Source organism: Sus scrofa, chromosome 6 (genome assembly GCF_054392235.1).
Source record: "Sus scrofa isolate SSC_HxYL_T2T_F1_AM1 chromosome 6, Sscrofa_HxYL_maternal_Yorkshire_Landrace_v2.0, whole genome shotgun sequence".
NCBI lineage: Eukaryota > Metazoa > Chordata > Mammalia > Artiodactyla > Suidae > Sus > Sus scrofa.
Genome location: NC_139388.1, coordinates 36,393,047 through 36,407,497, shown reverse-complemented (window position 1 = coordinate 36,407,497; position 14,451 = coordinate 36,393,047). Strand labels below are relative to the sequence as shown.

Sequence of the window (14,451 nt, the reverse complement as noted above, 5' to 3'; positions counted from 1 at the left end):
TGGCCTTTATTTCATCCAGGTGCCTGTTTTCTGTGCTTACATGTGTGCCAGGCACTGTGCCAGATGCTGGTGGTAGAAAGATGATGAAGACCTATTTCCTGGAGCTCCTGTTGTGGCTCAGCAATAATGAACCCAGCTAGTATCCATGAGGATGTGGGTTTGATCCCTGGCCCCGCTCAGCACGTTAAGGATCCCGCATTGCCATGAGCTATGGTGTAGGTCACAGATGTGGTTCAGATCTGTGGTGTAGGCCAGCAGCTGTAGCTCCAATTTGACCCATAGCCTAGGAACGTCTATATGGTGCTCGTGCGGCCCCACCCCACCCCCCAAAAAGACATGTTTCCTATCTTCAGGGACTTTTTCCATCTTGAGAGGATAGACATGTAATTATAATTTCCTCTAATGCCTGTGCTAAAATCAGGCTAGAGCTGTGCACAGACTTCTAAGGGAGTGTACACCTGCCTGAGCCCTGGTGGGAGAGGAAAGGACGAGGCTCTCAGAAAAGGCTTTGCGGGCAGAACACCTGAGCTGTCGTACCAACAGGGTAAGACACTACATGGTGAGAGCAGGTTAGTGTTGTTTAAGGGGGTTGGACACACTAAGACCAGTCAGGAGGCTGCTGAAGTCATTCTGAAGAAAGATGATGAAGCATGAACTAGAGAACCCTAGTAATATCCACATACTTCCTGCCATCTCACACGTGGCCTGTCCTGATTTCATGTACCATGAACTGAAACTGGGAAGTGTTTTGATTCAGTGTCTTAGAGCTTTGATAGATTTATTTTTAAAGAATTTTCTTTTTATTGAACTCCTGCATTCCCTTTCTTATATTATCTTCCATCACGGTCTCTCTCAAGAGACTGAATATAGTTCCCTGTGCTGTACAGTAGGACCTCACTGTATTTTTAGAGAATTCTTTTTTTTTTTTTTTTTTTTTTTTTGGTCTTTTTGCTATTTCTTTGGGCCGCTCCCGCGGCATATGGAGGTTCCCAGGCTAGGGGTCTAATCGGAGCTGTAGCCACTGGCCTAAACCACAGCCACAGCAACTTGGGATCCGAGCCGCGTCTGCAACCTACACCACAGCTCACGGCAACACCAGATCGTTAACCCACTGAGCAAGGGCAGGGACCGAACCCAAGACCTCATGGTTCCTAGTCGGATTCGTTAACCACTGCGCCACGACGGGAACTCCAGAGAATTCTTAATGGGCATAAAGTATGCTGCTTTCCTACATTCATGAAGACTTGTGAAGCTGAATTGGTGGTGTTTTAAAGCAATCACCTGTTGTAGTTAAGAAGTACCTTCCTGGAGTTCCCATCATGGCGCAGCGGAAACGAATCTGACTAGGAACCATGAGGTTGCAGGTTCAATCCCTGGCCTTGCTCAGTGGGTTAAGGATCCGGCGTTGCTGTGAGCTGTGGTGCAGGTCGCAGACGCGGCTCAGATCTGGAGTTGCTGTGGCTCTGGTGTAGGCCGGCAGTTACAGCTCCAATTAGACCCCTAGCCTGGGAACCTCCATATGCCGCGTGTGCAGCCCTAAAAAGCCAAAAAAAAAAAAAAAAAAAAACAGCTGTCTTCTTGGAGTTCCCATTGTGGCTCAGTGGTTAATCAACCTGACTGGTATTCATGAGGCCGAGGGTTCGGTCTCTGGCCTCACTCAGTGGGTTAAGGATCTGGCGTTGCTCTGAGCTTTGGTGTAGGTCGCAGACATGGCTTGGATCCCGAGTTGCTGTGGCTGTGGCCTAGGTCAGCAGCTGTAGCTCCATTTCAACCCCTAGCCGGCGAAGTTCCATATGCCATGGGTGCAGCCCTATACAAAGACAAAAAAAAAAACCGACAAGGTGTCCTTGAGGATGTGGGTTCAGTGCCTGGGCTCAATCACTGTGTTAAGGATCCAGTGTTGCCACAAGCTGCAGTGTAGGTGGTAGATGCGGCTTGGATCCAGCGTTGCTGTGGCCGTAGCGTAGGCCGGGAGCTATAGCTCCAATTTAGCCCTTAGCCCGGGAGGTTCCATATGCTGCAGGCACAGCCCTAAAAAGAAAGAAAAGAAAAAAATAACTGCTTTCTCAATCCCTGTGAATGTCTGTTAGGCACAGAGCATTGTGTTAAGTGCTGGGGCGAATGGAAAACTGAAAAGACCATGAGTTGTTTGCAAATCATAAACCATCTTAAAAATCATATCCCCCCTTTTGGTGGAAGGGACACATGTTTAAACCCCAAATTTACTCCTTGTCTCTCTTGTGCATCTGAGTTAGACTGGGTAGAGTTTAAAATCCGTCAAGCAAGAGAGACAAAGGCATAATAGCTCTGTGTCTTGTCATCCCAAAGGGTGTTTATCAGGAACCCCAGCAGCATCTCCTCGTTTGCCCCATGGAGTAAGTTACAAATCTGAGGCCCACAGGTGGAACTTCAGGCGTGACAGAGCGGGGCTTGGCGGCTCGTCTGCAGGTGCCAGCATCATGCTGCCCAGGTTACCTTATCGTGATGGATGCATGCATACTCCTTCCCCACCACGAACTCTCAAACTCTCATCTGGGTAGAAGTGGAAATTCCAGTCGGGGGACCAGCACTCCTGCCGGCTTCCCCATCGCCAGTCTTGCTGCCAGAGACCCTAAAGGGAGTGTGTGGGGATGGAGATCCGAGTCCACCAAGATGAAGTGCCACTGTATAAAAGGATCAATGTTTAAGTGTCATGTAGTCTTTTTTTTTGTCTTTTTAGGGCTGCACCCGCGGCACATGGATGTTCCCAGAGCTGTAGCCGCTGGCCTGTGCCACAGCTCACAGCAACACCCGATCCTTAACCCACTGAGCGAGGCCAGGGATCGAACCCACAACCTCATGGTTCCTAGTTGGATTTGTTAACCACTGAGCTACGATGGGAACTCCCTAAGTGTCATTTAGAGATTCACTTTCCTGAGTATTGCTTAGAATTATGGTGCTTAGAAAAATGCAGTGTTTTGTCAGGAGTTCCAATCATGTCTGAGCAGTAACAAACCCCACTAGTATCTGTGAGGACTCAGGTTCAATCCCTGGCCTTGCTCAGTGGGTTAAGGATCTGGCATTGCTGTGAGCTGTGGTGTAGGTCGAAGATGCAGGTCGGATCCCAAGCTGCTGTGGCTGTGGCTGGCAGGTACAGCTCCAATTAGGCCCCTCGCTGGGAATTTCCATATGCTGAGGGTGCAGCCCTAAAAAAAAAAAAAAAAAAAAAAAAAAAAGAGAGAGACCAAAAAAGAAAGAGAAGAAAAATTTGGCTTTTCCTTATAACAAAACCCTGCCTTTTACAGTCTATCGTAGATGAGTAGACTGGATAATTAACATGCTGGTCAGGCAGCCAGTGTTTAAATGCCAGTAGGGTGCTAGGCATCGTGTTGCTGTGTGCCAGGAATACAGATTTATCGTCAGGGAGCTCTGGTCTCTCACAATGCCCAGTGGTTTGTGCAGAGGTCCTTTAGAATCAAAGCCTTTCATTGCATCATTTAACTTAAGAAGGTATGATCACAAATCTATAGAAAACCAACCCAAGTTGTTGCTGCTACAGCGAGAAGTAGAACACTCCTACTCAGTTTCCACAGTTATCAATTATCAAATCACAGTCTGTTTTTTTGTTTGTTTGTTTGTTTTGCTTTTTAGGGCCTCCTATGCGGCATGGGGAAGTTTCCCAGGCTAGGGGTCGAATTGGAGCTGCAGCTGCCGGCTTACACCACGGCCGCAGTAATGTGGGATCCGAGCAGAGTCTGCGACCCACAGCATAGCTTAAAAGGCAACGCCAGATCTTTAACCCACTGAGAGAGGCCAGGGATCAAACCCACGTCCTCATGGATCCTAGTCAGGTTCATTATCACTGAGCCACAACCAAAACTCCCCACGGTCTGTTTTATTTCATCTCTTTCCCTACCCCCTCGCCCCTCACTGTTGAATATTCTGAAGCAAACATCAGATATCCTAACATTTCCTCTAGATTGGTTCTTCCTGTCAATTTGAGAACAAGAAGAAGCAGGGCAATGTTCTCAGCAGGAAAGTCCGGTAGAGAAGTGGAACTTAATTTCCGAGTTCTTCTAAGCTGGATCTTCACACGCGTTCTGTGGCTGAGGGCCCAGCAACGGCATGTTTTATTTAGCGTTGCATTTCCTCTAAGCTGTGTTTAGTTGAGTAACGTAGCAGACAGAAAGCAAAGAGGAAGAAATTTTAGATGTATTCGTGCCAGCAGTAACGGGAGTGTAAATACATGGATCCTAAGCTACATCTAATTACTCAATTAGCAATCTGCTTTTTTGTTTGTTTGTTTTTTAAGAATGTGGTTCAAAATTGTAGTTAAGGAGTTCCCGTCATGGCTCAGAGGAAAGGAATCTGACTAGCATCCATGAGGATGCAGGTTCAATCCCTGGCCTCACTCATTTGGGTTAAGGGATCCGGTGTTGCCATGAGCTGTGGTGTAAGTCACAGACAGGGCTCAGATCACTCATTGCTGTGGCTGTGGTTAGGCCAGTAGCTACAGCTCTGGACCCCTAGCCTGTAACCTCCATATGCTGCAGGTACAGCCCTAAAATCAAAAAAAAAAAAAAAAAAAAGAAAAAGAAAAAAGAAAAAAAAATATATATAGTAGTTAAATTGTACCACATAGGCCAAAAAAAAGACAAAATTGTAGTTAAAATGTAGTTAAGTTGTTGCACAAAGAAGTTGCTGGAGGATCATAAATGAGTAGGAACATCGTGGAAAGAAGGACAGGAATATGTCACAAGATCTATACATGTGGTTTTTATTTATTTATTTATTTATTTTTGTCCTTTTAGAACTGAACCCACAGCATGTGGAGGTTCCCAGGTTAGGGGTCCAGTTGGAGCTGCAGCTGCTGGCTTACACCACAGCCACAGCCAGGCCAGATCCGAGCCACATCTGTGAGCTAAACCACAGCTCACAGTAATGCCGGATCCCCAACCCACTGACTGAGGCCAGGGATTGAACCTGTGTCCTTGTGGATACTAGTCAGATTTTGTTTCTGCTGAGCCATGACCGAAACTCTTATAGATGTGTTTTTAACCTTTGACCCAGTAAATCTGAGGAAATAAGATAGCCAAATGAGGGGAAATACTCCACACTAGTGAAATGGTTAATAAATTATAATGCATCTACTTAATAGAGTATTGTACAGCCATTTATTTAAAAGACAATTAGAAAACTGTTGAAATTGAGAAACACAACAAAATATACATTATTTTTAGCTTATGCACTCTTGGAATATCAGTATAGCTATTTCACTTTTCATAGGTGACTTGAGAATTAAGGTCATGTAAATTTATACAACTCATTTTGAGAAGGTTAATTGATAAATTAATTTCATATTATTTATTTCCAGAAGAACAGGTCTCCCTTTTTTTTTTTTTTTGCTTGCACCCGAAGCATATGGAAATTCCTGGGCCAGGGATTGAATCTGCACCACAGCAGTGACCCAAGCCCCTGCAGTGACAAGCCAGATCCTTAACCAGCTGAGCCACCAGGGAACCACCCTCTCCCCTCCATCCCGCTCTTTCTTGAGTCTTAAAGAAATGCTTTATTGCAGTCTTCATAGAAGCCAGGCAGCAGCAAGGCTGTCTGCTCTTTAGCCAAGTTCTCTTGATTGTCTAAGGGCCTGTTAGTAATTCTTTTTTGTGTGTGTGTCTTTTTGCCATTTCCAGGGCCGCTCCTGTGGCATATGGAGGTTCCCAGGCTAGGGGTCTAATCGGAGCTGTAGCCACTGGCCTAAACCACAGCCACAGCAACATGGGATCCGAGCTGTGTCTGCAGTATACACCCCAGCTCACAGCAACGCCAGATCCTTAACCCACTGAGCAAGGCCAGGACTCGAACCCACAACCTCATGGTTCCTAGTGATTCGTTAACCACTGCTCCATGACGGGAACTCCAGTAATTCTTGTCAATGCAGGCTTTTCCAGGAAGATATCTAAGTGCCTGAGAGCATGTTTGTTGTGTGGAAGTGTCAGCTGCGTGAAATGAACTCTTGTTCCAATCTTAGTATGGTGAGTCGCTTCTTAACACATCAGATTAAGTTTGAGGGTGAGTTCAGTTGAGAATTCCAAGTGCAGATGCCGTTTAGTTGGCTTTCACCAAGGACAGTCACATGAACATATTTTCCCAAACATTTGAGCGTTGGTTGTTACCTGTTGTTTTTTTTCCAGCCCACCGACAAGGAGCTGAGAGAGACCATAGCCCTGCTGACAGCGCAGCAGACGGCTCTGGAAATTATTGTCAACATGTGCTGCAGTGAAGGTTTGTGCCCAGTTCACACTGAGATACCCTCCCCGGGGCTGGGAGGGCAGCTTCCATGAGGATGATCTTAAAGATTCCAGTTCCGTGTGATTCGCACTCTTCCCAGACCCCACTGACGACGAATGGGAAGAGCTTTCCAGCAGCGACGAAAGCGATGCGTTCATGGAGAGCTCCTTCAGCGAGTGCGGGGGGCAGCTGCTGTCTCCCCTCTGCCTCTCCCATGAGGTGCACACCGCTCTCACCAACCACCTCATCCCAAAGAAGGTGAGCTCTTTGCAGTCTGGGCTCATTCTGGAGCGTGGCAAAGCCTCCATAAGAAAGCTGTTCGTCTTGTGTGCAAAACAGCACACAGGTGTAGGTCATTGGAAGATCTGGGACGCGAAAAAAGAGCACGGGGGGGGGCAGGGGGGGTTCCCATTGGGGTGCAGTGGAGATGAATCCGACTGGTATCCATGAAGATGCGGGGTCCATCCCTGGCCTCACTCAGTGGGTTGAGGATCCGGTGTTGCCGTGAGCTGGGGTGTAGGTTGCAGATGAGGCTCGGATCTGTCATTGCTATGGCTATGGTGTAGGCCAGCAGCTACAGCTCTGATTCAACCCCTAGCCTGGAAACTTCCACATGCCACGGGTGCAGCCCTAAAAAGCAAAAAAAATTAAAAAATAACCCCCCCCAGCACTGAAAGTAGTCTGAAGTATATCTTTATCAAGCCTTACCCTCTCACTCAGAAGTCCTATGTTGGGATTTTATAAAGGAATCATGCGTAAAAAATGGCCTTTAACCTTTGCTTAACTGTCTTTTTTTTCTTTTTAATTTAGATTTTTGACAAAACTGCCTTTCCAAATAGCGCTGCAGTTGACCTGTGTTCTAGGAACCCCACTTGGAAACCTTTGATTAGAAAGTAAGAATGTTTCTATTTTGAAAACCATTTGTCACTATGTTATTATATGAAACCCCAGACTGTGAAATAAAAGCTGCTGATTTCCCCTGGATTCAGGGGTTCTATTCCTGTGTAGGTTCCCCTAGAGAATTGTGTGCATATGTGTGGAGAACGTGCATAGCAAGTTGCCCCAACTTGAAAACAACCAAGTTGTCTGTCACTGGCAGAACGGGTAAAATTGACTTAGCCATACAGTAGAATACATACAACAATAAAAAGAATCTGAGGAGTTCCTGTTGTGGCTCAGCAGGTTAAGGACTGACATTCTCTCTCTGAGGATGTGGGTTCGATCCCTGGCCTGGTTCAGCAGGTCAAGGATCCTGTATTTGCCGTGAGCTATAGCATAGGTCACAGGTGCCCCTTGGATCCGGTGTTGCTGGGGCTATGGTGTAGGCCAGCCTCTGTAGCTTGCATTATGCCCCTAGCTCAGGAACTTCCATATGCTGTGGGTGCAGCCCTAAAAAGAAGAGAAAAAAGGAGTTCCCGTCGTGGCTCAGTGGTTAACGAATCTGACTAGGAACCATGAGGTTGTGGGTTCGATCCCTGGCCTTGCTCAGTGGGTTAAGGATCTGGTGTTGCCATGAGCTGTGGTGTAGGTTGCAGACGTGGCTCGGATCCCGAGTTGCTGTGGCTCTGGCGTAGGTGGTGGCTACAGCTCCGATTCAACCCCTAGCCTGGGAACCTCCATATGCTGAGGGAATGGTTCAAGAAATGGCAAAAAGACCAAAAAAAAAAAAAAAGAAGAAGAAAAAAAAGAATCTGAGCCAGAGCGACTCATAACATGGATGAAACTTACAGTTATGAGCCAAGAAAAAAAAAAGAGATGTACAAAAGAAAAATACTGTGATGCAATTTTTACAGAGTTCAAAAGCAGGTAACATTCAACTGTTTTCTTTAGGGGAGTATTCCTAGAAGGTAAACTTATAAAGAAAAACAAGGAAGGAATTCCCGTTGTGGCTCAATGGAAGTGAACCTGACTAATAACTGTGAGGTCTCGGGTTCGATCCCTGGCCGCAGTCGGTGGGTTAAGGGTCCCCCATTGCCGTGAGCTGAGCTGTGGTGTACGTCGCAAATGTGGCTTGGATCTGGCGTTGCTGTGGCTGTGGTGTAGGCTGGTGGCTACAGCTCCGATTGGACCCCTAGCCTAGGAACCTCCACATGCTGTGAGTGTGGCCCTAAAAAGCCAAGAAAGAAGGAAAAACAAGGAAACATTTGCCAGAAAAGTCCATAAAGAGGTGACCTTTAGGAGTCACGGAGGTGGGGGCATGATGGAGAAGAGAAGTTGGGCTGTGAGGGCGGTAGCAGCATTTATTTCTCATCTGGGTGCATAGGTGTTTGCTTTATAAACTGTTAAGCTTTGTATATTTGTTGAGCCCTTTACTGGATGGCTGCCATATTTCACAATTAAAAATAGTTGTAAAGATACTGCCATGCATAGAATTTTTCTCAAGCAGGTGCCGTATGACTCATAAATGGGCTGTGCCCCTGTGGCCTTGAGTGCTCACAAGGCCCCAGAGGATGAACAGTCCGCCTTGAGAGTATTGCTAACTGCCATAGACCTCCTTCGGCTTAGAGATAGTCCCTGTCAGAACCTGAAGCTCAGGTTCAAAGTCAGTGCTGACTTCTGCTGGGTGACTGATAGGAACAGACAGCGATCTCTGTCTTCCTCTCCAGGATGAGCACCATCCAGTGCAGAGCCCTCGTGTGTCTCCAGAGCCTGGTGTCCCTCCTGGATGTGGAGCATCTGGGAGGACCTGCAGCCCTTCAGACACTTGCCCAGCACTTGTCACAACTGCTTTTTTCTCAACCAGGTAAATATTTAGGCCTTATTGTGGAAAACTACTCAGATGGAACAGCATCTTGAAGAGCTAGGAACTTGGAGTTTGTGCACTGTTGCTCATCCAACCTGCAGAGTCCTTTCCCAGTTAATGGGTCGTATATTTATGGCTGCCAGTGATAATCAGTCAAAACAAGGTATGCACCGAAGCCCGTGGGTTATATTTTTCTTTTTTTTTTTTTTTTTAAATGCTTGGGACTTCCCTGGTGGCCTACTGCCTCACTCCGCAGCGTTGTCACTGCTACGGCACTGGTTCCACCCCTGGCCCAGGAACTTCCGCATGCCATGGGTGCAGCCCGCATGCCATGGGTGCAGCCAACCAGTTTTTAAAAAAAAATTGCTTGCATCCACTTATGTCAGGACCAGTAAGGCTGAATCATAAAGATTAGGCTTCATTAAGATATGTAGGTCCTTTTCTATTCTTTAGTTTTCTTTTTTTTTTTTAGCGCCACACCTATGGCATGTGGAAATTCCTAGGCTAGGGTTTGAATCGGAGCCACAGCTGCCACTGTTTGCCCTAGCCACAGCAACTCGGGATCCGAGCCACATCGGTGACCTACATCACAGCTTACGGCAGTGCCAGATCCTTAACCCAATGAGCAAGGCCAGGGATCAAACCCAAGTCCTCATGGATACTAGTCGGGTTTGTTAACCACTGAGCCATGACAGGACCTCCTTTAGTTTTCGTCTTAAATGCAAAACCATTTGGGGAGTTCCTGTCGTGGCGCAGTGGTTAACGAATCTGACTAGGAACCATAAGGTTGCGGGTTCGGTCCCTGCACTTGCTCGGTGGGTTAATGATCCGGCATTGTCGTGAGGTGTGGTGTAGGTTGCAGATGCGGCTCAGATCCCATGTTGCTGTGGCTCTGGCGTAGGCCGGAGACTATAGCTCTGATTCGACCCCTAGCCTGGGAACCTCCATATGCCATGGGAGCGGCCCAAGAAATAGCAAAAAAAATAAAAAAAAAAAATAAAAAATAAAACCATTTGGTTTATATTTGATTGGGTAATACAAGTCTGTGACAGAATTCACAAGTCTTGAGAGCATGTGAAGTGGAAAGCCTCCCTCCTTTTTCTCACATCACCCAGTTCCTCTCCCGGAATAGGTCACTGTGGCCAGTTTCTTGTGTATTCTGCCAGAGAGATTCTTGATATGAAACTATGTATGGTTGTGTGTTTTTAAGACAAATGACTTACCATACAATTCTATACCTTGGCTTTTTTTCTAACACATGTCTTTCTTAAAACACCTTAGCATGGTAAAAGCTGAACCTCTAGGTTGCAGGTCTCTGATGTGGATTAATTTCCTTTATACACAGAAACCTAGAGGGATACTGTGCAAAGTTAACTTTTTTTTTTTTTTGCTTTTTAGGGCTGCACCTGCAGCATATGGAAGTTCCCAGGCTATGGGGGTTGAAATGGAGCTGCAGCTGCTGTCCTACACCACAGCCACAGCAACACCAGATCTGAGCCTCATCTGCAACCTACACCACAGCTCACAGCAATGCCGGATCTTTAACCCACTGAGCAAGGCCAGGGACTGAACCTGCAACTTCATGGTTCCTAGTCAGATTCATTAACCACTGAGCCACGACGGGAACTCCCTCTCAGAGTTAACTGTTTTTTTTTTTTTTTTTTTTTTTTTTGTCTTTTGTCGTTGTTGTTGTTGTTGTTGTTGCTATTTCTTGGGCCACTCCCGGGGCATATGGAGGTTCCCAGGCTAGGGGTTGAATCGGAGCTGTAGCCACCGGCCTACGCCAGAGCCACAGCAACGCGGGATCCGAGCCGCATCTGCAGCCTACACCACAGCTCACGGCAACGCCGGATCATTAACCCACTGAGCAAGGGCAGGGACCGAACCTGCAACCTCATGGTTCCTAGTCGGATTCGTTAACCACTGCGCCACGACGGGAACTCCAACTGTTCTTTTTAAATGACCTAACAGATTGTCATCGTTCACTGTAGTAGAATCTCATTTAGTTTCAGCACCTTAAACTATTGGCGCTCAGATGAAATTCACAGAGACTGAGTGAGAGGAAATAGTGGTATTTTACATAGTAAAGGGAAATTCACATTACTGTAACAGGCTTGTATATCTAGAGTGAGAGTTAATATGGGAAATAGGAATTGGTTTTCTCCCTTAGAGAGCTGTCTCATCACATTTCCCCTTCTCAGACACAACACTAAGTCCAAGAATTGAAACTCTTTTTTTTTTTTTGTCTTTTTGCTATTTCTTGGGCTGCTCCCGAGGCACATGGAAGTTGGCTAGGGGTTGAATCGGAGCTGTAGCCACCGGCCTACGCCAGAGCCACAGCAACTCGGGATCCGAGCCACATCTGCAACCTACACCACAGTTCACGACAACACCAGATCCTTAACCCACTGAGCAAGGGCAGGGACCGAACCCGCAACCTTGTGGTTCCTAGTCGGATTCGTTAACCGCTGCGCCACGACGGGAACTCCAAGAATTGAAACTCTTAAAAGATCCAAGTATAGTCACTTTTGACTGAATGCAAGTTTCTGTGTAAACATTCCATTTCAGAGTCAGCCCCCAATTCTTTGAGACGCCTATTCCGCACTCTCTCAAGAGGCGCTGTGTTAATGGTGCATGTTTTAGTCCTAGATTAGTTTTGAAAGGTGAAGTAAATCAGTGTTCAGAAACTCCTATGTAGTTATGCTTCGTTCTGTCTCTATCAACCTTTTCAACATTTGTCAGTGAACAGATGTGGTTTTCAAGTGACCTCAGGCTGTATGTTCTCTGGCTGGTGTGAGCATGTGAAATCATGCCCAGACATATCTAACATGGCATCAAGACGGGCTGTAAGCTTCGCTAGCCCCCCACCCATTCCAAGCCAGGTCTGGGCCAGCTCTAGAGTACAGAGGGGCCTGGCCGGATGCTGACTAGCTTTGTGTTTCTCCCCCAGCCTTGTAAACCTGAAGAGATCTGGTGGCATAAGGGGCAGGGGGATGGCTCCCATCAGCCCAGTAGGATGTCCAGTGGCGGGGTGAAGGGGGGAGGGCTGCTACTGCTCTCTCCTGCTCCCATTCACCCATTTTCATGGGCTCCCTGCAGGGAGCAGGGCCAGATAGGGGAGTCCACAGCCAGGCCCCCAGGTGAGCTGGACCTCCCCAAGCCTCTGATGCTTTGAAGATCTGCTTAACCTGAGAGAATGCCATCTGCCCTAGTTCCACAGTTGCCATCACTTTCCTCTGGGCCGTTTGTTTCTCAGTGAGTGTCTGATCGAGGAGCCACAACCCCATCCCTAACCAGAATGAAGAGTTTATTTCACTGGAAATAAATGCACATATTCTGTGCCTCTGCTAGGCAGAAAATACTTCAATATGTTTCTCCTAGTTCAGCTGGCTATTTGTGGTTGCTGGTGCATGCACATTTATTGCCTGGAAGGATCATAGGAAAACTATAACCAGCTGAGCCTAAGAAAAATAATGGAAAGTTTCTGAATTGTGGGAAAGTATAATTAAACACTTTGAGTTAAAATAAATTCCAATTTTTCATAACTATTGTTGACATAGCCTTTTTATCAGAATGAAATATTTTTATTTTTAATTTAAAAAATTTTTACAGCTTTTTAGGGCCAATACGTGTGGCATATGGAGGTTCAAAGGTTAGGGGTCGAATCAGAGCTGTGGCCGCCGGCCTACGCCACAGCCGGTAGCAATGTGGGATCCAAGCCGAGTCTGCGACCTACACCACAGCTCATGGCAACGCTGGATCCTTAACTTACTGAGCGAGGCCAGGGATGGAACCCTCATCCTCATGGATCCTAGTTGGGTTCATTTACCTCTAAGCCACGAAGGAAAGTCCCCAGAATGAAATTTTTGGTAAAGGATAATTGCTTCTGTTTTTTGGTTTTTTTTGTTTTTAGGGCCGTATCCGCGGCATATAGAGGTTCCCAGACCAGGGGTCCAATCGGAGCTGCAGCTGCCGACCTACACCACAGCTCATTGCAATGCTGGATCCTTAACCCACTGAGCCAGGCCAGGGATCGAACCTCTGTCCTCGTGGATGCTAGTCAGATTCGTTTCCATTGAGCCACGACGGAAACTCCAGATAATTGCTTATGTTTAAAGATGATATTTTAGTAAGGATAACCTGACCCCCTTGCTGTACAGTGGGAAAATTTAAAAAAAAAAAAAAAAAAAAAAAAAGATGATATTTTAATGTAGTCCTTCCAAACAGTTTGGTGGTTAGGGGGCGAGAGTGCCGAGTCCTAATCACTAGACCACGAGGAAACTTGGGATTTATTAAATAATGGCACCCTCTGAGTGCTGTGTGGATAATGGGAACTGTTAGTGGAGAATTTGGTGGGGAGAGTGGACTTACATTTCTCTAACTTTTGTGTTACCATGTTTGAAAGTTAAATGTTTGAGGGTTATACAGCTATATTTAACTTGTTTCAATTTAAAAAAAAATTTTTGTTTAAACCTTCATTTTCTTTTTTTTTTTGGTCTTTTAGGGCCGCACCAACGGCATATGGAGGTTCCCAGGCTAGGGGTCGAATCCAAGCTGTAGCTGCCTGCCTATACCAGAGCCACAGCAATACCAGATCCGAGCCACGTCTGTGACCTACACCACAGTCATGGCAACACTGGATCCTTAACCCACTGAGCGAGGTCGGGGATCAAACCTGAGTCCTCATGGATACTAGTCGGATTTGTTTCAGCTGAGTCATGTTGGGTACACCTTGTTTCAATTTTAATGCTAAAATGCAGTTCTGAATAGTTATCAAATGTATGATACATACCTATGTATATATATATATATATATATTTTTTTTTTTGGCTTTTTGCTATTTCTTCAGGCCGCTCCTGCGACATATGGAGGTTCCCAGGCTAGGGGTCGAATCGGAGCTGTAGCCGCCAGCCTACGCCAGAGCCACAGCAGCACGGGATCCAAGCCGTGTCTGCAACCCACACCACAGCTCACGGCAACGCCGGATCGTCAACCCACTGATCAAGGGCAGGGACCGAACCCGCAACCTTATGGTTCCTAGTCGGATTCGTTAACCACTGCGCCACGACGGGAACTCCCCTATGTATATTTTTGTGGCTGACATCAGAGATAAAAGGAGAAAGTTTTTAAGTAGAATCTGGTCCTTGCGTTTAAACCACCAATATCTTTGTCTCCTTCATTTAAAATACTGACCTTCAAAACTTTGAGAAATTTTTAGCAGTTCTCTAATTAGGTCAGTTTGTCATTTGCTCCATTACATGGATTCTAAAATCATTTAGGATCCCATTTCTCTAGATTTTGAGAAGCAGCAATCTCTGTCATTACAGTTAGTTTGGTAGTAGCACCCAACCTGGGATATAGTGAGTTTGTTTGTTTAGCTTTTTAGGGCCACATCTGCGGCATATTGACGTTCTCAGGCTAGGGGACAAATCGGAGCT

General features: G+C 46.4%; 1 protein-coding gene across 15 annotated transcripts in view; it reads left to right on the top strand.

Annotated features, from left to right (window-relative positions):
- The window catches only part of HEATR3 (HEAT repeat containing 3), a 51,084-nt gene that overhangs the window by 16,982 nt on the left and 19,651 nt on the right, over positions 1-14,451 (top strand). For 10 of the 15 annotated variants that reach the window (XR_014805926.1, XR_014805930.1, XR_014805931.1 and 7 more), the window contains 4 exons: positions 6,174-6,264; positions 6,371-6,528; positions 7,081-7,163; positions 8,877-9,013. Coding sequence is in view for 3 of the 15 variants with exons in the window: in XM_021094219.2 (XP_020949878.1) it covers positions 6,174-6,264; positions 6,371-6,528; positions 7,081-7,163; positions 8,877-9,013 (469 nt within the window). In the remaining 12 variants the exon portion in view is untranslated. Of the gene's footprint in view, positions 1-6,173; positions 6,265-6,370; positions 6,529-7,080; positions 7,164-8,876; positions 9,678-10,783; positions 11,701-14,451 lie in introns of those variants that run through there. The other 5 variants (XR_014805936.1, XR_014805935.1, XR_014805934.1 and 2 more) reach the window with 5 other exon arrangements.